Consider the following 5,298-nt stretch of genomic DNA (forward strand, 5'->3'; position numbering starts at 1 on the left):
CTTAATAATGGTATTGCTCTCTGTTTCAAATTTTTAAAACAATAAAATTTGATATGTACCATTCATACAAACAGACTTGTTAACAATACTAGTAAAAATTATTATTTTTGAGAATTCCAGGAAGATGTCAAATCAAAGATTTGTCGTCGTACAATTTTCGGACGGTATCCAAGTGATACCAAAAATTTGGCTAAGTGAGGATTCATGTAAATATCCTTTACACTACAAAACAGACTTGAGAATTCGAAAGGCGGTTGAGAAAGAAGAAAAACCAAATTCTGATTGGGCATTATTTAAAATTATTCGAACTTTTGGCGAGTATTGTAGTAAGTACTATAGTTATTAAAACAGCTTTTAACTTGTAAAACGATCTTTTTAACTAATAGGTAATATTTAAAATATTTTCAGCCTTACAGGAAGCTGACAATAAAGCAAAAAAGCTATGTACACGTCAGATATGGATACGTCAGAAAAGGAAACAAGATATTCTAGAAAAAATAGAGCGAAAAAAATTTATTTCTCAACTGAAAGCGAAGAAGACCTTGCCGAAAGCGAAATTTTACCATCTGCTCCACGTCCTCCTGCAAAATGAAAGTATAAACAATTCTATAATATTTATTGTAAATGAATAAGTCATATTTTTTAAACATAATTTAATATAATACGTATAAAATTCACATAAAGCTATTGTATTTATTATATATAAATTTATATGTATAAAATGTATTGTAATATATAATTTAATATAATACATAAAATTCGTATATACATTATATTTTATTTTTCCAATATTTAGTACTGAAAGATCCACGACAATGCAACAGGAATGAACAAGAAAGTTTAGCCATTACAAGTGAACATGAAAATTCATCTATTATAAATGAATACGCAAGTACATCTGTTACCAATAAACGTGGAATTTTATCGTATAATTCTGTAAAAAGATACAAGTTGCAAAAGGCCGCAAACTCGAGCTCCTACTCATATTCATCTTTGCAAGGTAAACATACTCTCTACGTTACAACTCTATGTAATAATATAATTTTTCTACCTATATATTAATCGTATTGTATTTTACAATTAAGTATTGCTATTAACTAATACATATTTAAAAGACTATAAAATTTTTTATATATACAATATTTGAAATAATATAATATTTCCTATTTAATACATACCTATAATATTTAATAAATACATGGCAATATAATACTTTTTAAAGATATATATACATATACATATAATATTTACAATATTAATAACATAAAATAACATTAAAAAATAACTAAAATATTGATAATGTTTTATAAATCATATGTAATCTATTATCAATCCTACTATTAAATATGTACCTATATATAAACTATATTTGTATATAATTTATTATATGTATATATTTTATTATATTTATTACATATATAATAAAACAGAATTTATGTACAAGTGTATGTGCAGACATACACATATATACATACTCACCGGCAAGAAAACCGGGTACCTATTAAAATCTAGGTGCCCGGTTTTTTTGCAGGTGAGTATATATATGTATAAATTATGTTTTATTATTCAAATGCATATCTATACAAATTCTGCATAAATTCGCATGTACAAATAAAATATATAATAAATATTTTATTTTATATTTGAAATATATAAGAATTAGGATAAAAAAGAATGGAAATTTTGATAAAATATTATAAACTATAGAAATCTATAATATGAAAAAATTCTTATTCTTATACGTTCTAATTTTTATATATTTTAAATACTAAACGAAATGTTTATTATATATCTTATTTGTACATGAGAATTTATGCAGAATTTGTATATATGTGTGCGTGCGTGCGTGTGCGTGCGCGCGCGTGTGTGTGCATGTGTGTGCGTGTGTGTGTGCGTGCGTGTGTGTGTGTGTGTGTGTGTGTGTGTGTGTATACACACACGGAGAGAATTTGATTTTAAAATTTACCTTGAAAATCATGTTAATCTTAGGACAACATAGTATTTTGACGAACTTTATGTATTTTTCACTATTTTTTTAAATATATACTACAACAAATTTATTGTAGTGCACAATAAAATTTGTCGAAATACTATATTGTTCCACGATTAACATTGATTTTCAGAATAAATTTTAAAAGAAATTTCTTTCCGTATATGTATGTATATATGTATGTATATATTTGTGTGTGTATATTAAATATTTATTATTTTGCTTTACGCATATAGAAGCGGATATTTCGTACGAAAGAAATAGGGACGTGTATAACTCAAGGGAGGAAAATATATTAAATCGGTCTGAAGTGGAGGAATTTGGCCAATATAATTATACGTACGGAAACCGACGACGAGAACAAGAAAATGATAATTTAAATGATCAACAAGATGCAACTGGTAAGTAAATATCCATCAAATACAATGCAATTTAAGAGTAACTTTTAATTTAAAACTTATATATATTTGTCAATATATGATTATATTTAAGAATAAATTATATAAATTTTGTAATTGTAGCATCTCACGTTACTGATTTAAAATTTTGAAGAATTTAGAATTTTATTTCTATTTTAAAAAATTCTTAGTCTCTAGTTATACTTTTATTTTGTTTATTTTTTTTCAAGCAGCATGCAACGTCAATAATTTCTATGTTTAAATTATTTATATAGCATTTTATTTATTTATTAAACAATGCTACTTATATTTGCAGTGAATCATTTGAGAAGATTAACAAGAGAGATTACTACTATAAAATATGATTTGAGACAAGCGCTGACCTTATTAGATATTATTGTTAAAAGAACAGAGGGAACGGAAGCCAAGAACACACAGTTTTCTTTTGAAGGCGTTGAGGACTTATTTCCTTTGGAAACTGCTGCACAATTAGCAGAAATTGAAGACATCTTGAAACATCGTGATTCCCAAGAGAATGCTGCAATAGTAAGTTAATACATATAAATTCAAATTTATATTAAATATAATTAAATAATAAGGAATAATTAAATATTTTAACAAGATAATTATATAAAATTATATTTTAATAAATGGATATACGTATATATATATATATATATATATATATATATGTATATAGTGTATACACCCACCTATCAAAATTTAATTTATATATCTTGTTGCTAAAATATTTATATTATATCTTTTATATTATACTATTACTTCTATATTATTTTCAAATTATGAAATCAATTAACCCAAACATTAATATTTTATAAAAGATAAATATTTTTATAAATATAATATACTACTTTACAAATATAATTTCAAATTTATGCAATTATATTATTAATATATATTTATACATTTTATATAAAGTTATATCATATAATTTTTAAAAATTTTTTCTTTTGGGGTACTTTATTTCCACAATAAAAATATTGTATATTATTTTGTCTCTATTTTTCTCAATTTCATTTTTATTTTAAACATGAATTATTCTTATTAAGATAATTAAATTAGATAATTTCAAAAAACTTTTCTTTTTTTGTTTATAAGACTATTAATTGCTTATATTATTAATAATTGAAAATATTTGGGAATTGATAAGGAAAGTATAATAATACATTATTACATTCAACGAGGTAACAATATTTACCTTATTTTACAGCGCGCATATATCAAATCTATTGGAGGGATAAATGTCGATGATGCGGTGAAGAGAACTTTATATAAGACATTTTCTAATAAATTGGCAGAAAATTATAACTGGGAAGGCCGATGCATCAAACAACCCCTACAAAAACTGGAATTAATGAAAGTCATTTTTAGTAAGTACTCGTACTATATACAGCAATATTTATATACAAGTATTTTGTAAGTAATTAAATAATGTTTCCTGATACACATACGTATAAACAGATAGGTTAAGAAATAAATGATTGTCAATATAAATATTTGGTACATACAATTTTATAATTATTACTTTATCAAATTGAGAGAAATTAAATTCCAATTCTGTATTAAAATAATAGTCACTTATTTCTTAATTTATCTATTAATTTGTTTATGTGTGTGTGCGTGTGTAAATCATGGTTTTTATAAATTTTATTCTCTATCTTAATTTTGCTATCTCAAATTTATTTTAAACATTTATGTATCTTACATTTATATATGTATCACTTACAAGCAATTATGCAAAAAAATGTAATAAATATTCGCTGTGTGTATCAATATATAAAAAAAATTTACCAGAGAAAATATTTGTAGGATTCATATTGAACAATATCCCAGATGCCGATCAAGGAAGGATACAGCGTAGGATTATGGAGTGGTTTAAACATTCCAAGGCAAGACACCAAAATGAAGAGAAACGGAAGGTATCTGTAGGTAGGAATAACATTCCTTCTAATCCGCCATCACCAAGGATCTAGAATCTAGAAGATAAAAGTGAAAGGTATCAATTAATAATGTCAAATGAGGTATGAAATATCAAAACATTTATTATTCTTACTAATAAGATCTTCTTTACATAAGATATTATGTTATATCTATACATATGCAATTGCTTCCAGATATTCTGATATTTTCAATCTCTTTTCATCTATTGCAATAACGTATGTTTCTTTAATTTCGTATGTAAGCTTTAATTTCAAGTCCTTTTTTTAATAGCCAATGATGATGATAAATATGTAATAGTTTCCAATAACTTATTCAATTGCAAATCTGAGGCGTCATTAAAAAAAAAGAAAAAATTTTATCAGTAATTGTAAAAAAAATATATATAGGTATATATATTATATATGTATAAATACACACAAACGCGCATATGTTGTGTGTGTGTGTGTGTGTGTGTAAGTGTGTGTGTGCGTGCGTGCGTGCGTGCGTGCGTGCGTGCGTGCGTGCGTGCGTGCGTGCGTGCGTGCGTGCGTGCGTGCGTGCGTGCGTGCGTGCGTGCGTGTGTATGTGTGTATGTGTGTACGTAGGAAGCAAAAGTATATGTATAGTAATTAGACGTATGTTTCAATTATCCATATATCTAGACTATACATTTGATATCCAATATAAAGATTATTACTAGAAAACTGTATGACAAAGAGGCATCTGTATATATTATTTGTTCTTTTCATTCAGATAATCGGTGTTGATAGAAAAAAGGCAATATAAATCTACTATACTGAGAAGAGTATATACATGTATCAATTCTTATCTTTTTACTCAACACTGTTTATTTGGACGAAAAGAAAAAAGAATATATAAAAATGTCTCTTGTTCATACTGTTTCTTTGTTAATGCGCTTTATTAGAAAATTAAAGGCGTTTTTCAGCTAGAGACACAGTAAATATTATA

At 25.5% G+C, this 5,298-nt stretch overlaps 1 protein-coding gene across 1 annotated transcript; it reads left to right on the forward strand.

Moving 5' to 3' along the window:
- The first annotated feature begins 80 nt into the window (after positions 1 to 80).
- LOC105448388 lies at positions 81 to 802 on the forward strand. Its single transcript, XM_011686909.1, has 3 exons — positions 81 to 326; positions 409 to 620; positions 797 to 802. Exons 1-3 carry the CDS (start codon positions 125 to 127, stop codon positions 800 to 802), a joined length of 420 nt encoding a protein of 139 aa, XP_011685211.1. The 5' UTR covers positions 81 to 124.
- The last annotated feature ends 4,496 nt before the right edge of the window (positions 803 to 5,298 follow it).

The sequence above is a fragment of the Wasmannia auropunctata genome, unplaced genomic scaffold (assembly GCF_000956235.1).
Source record: "Wasmannia auropunctata unplaced genomic scaffold, wasmannia.A_1.0 LD336088.1, whole genome shotgun sequence".
NCBI classification, from domain to species: domain Eukaryota; kingdom Metazoa; phylum Arthropoda; class Insecta; order Hymenoptera; family Formicidae; genus Wasmannia; species Wasmannia auropunctata.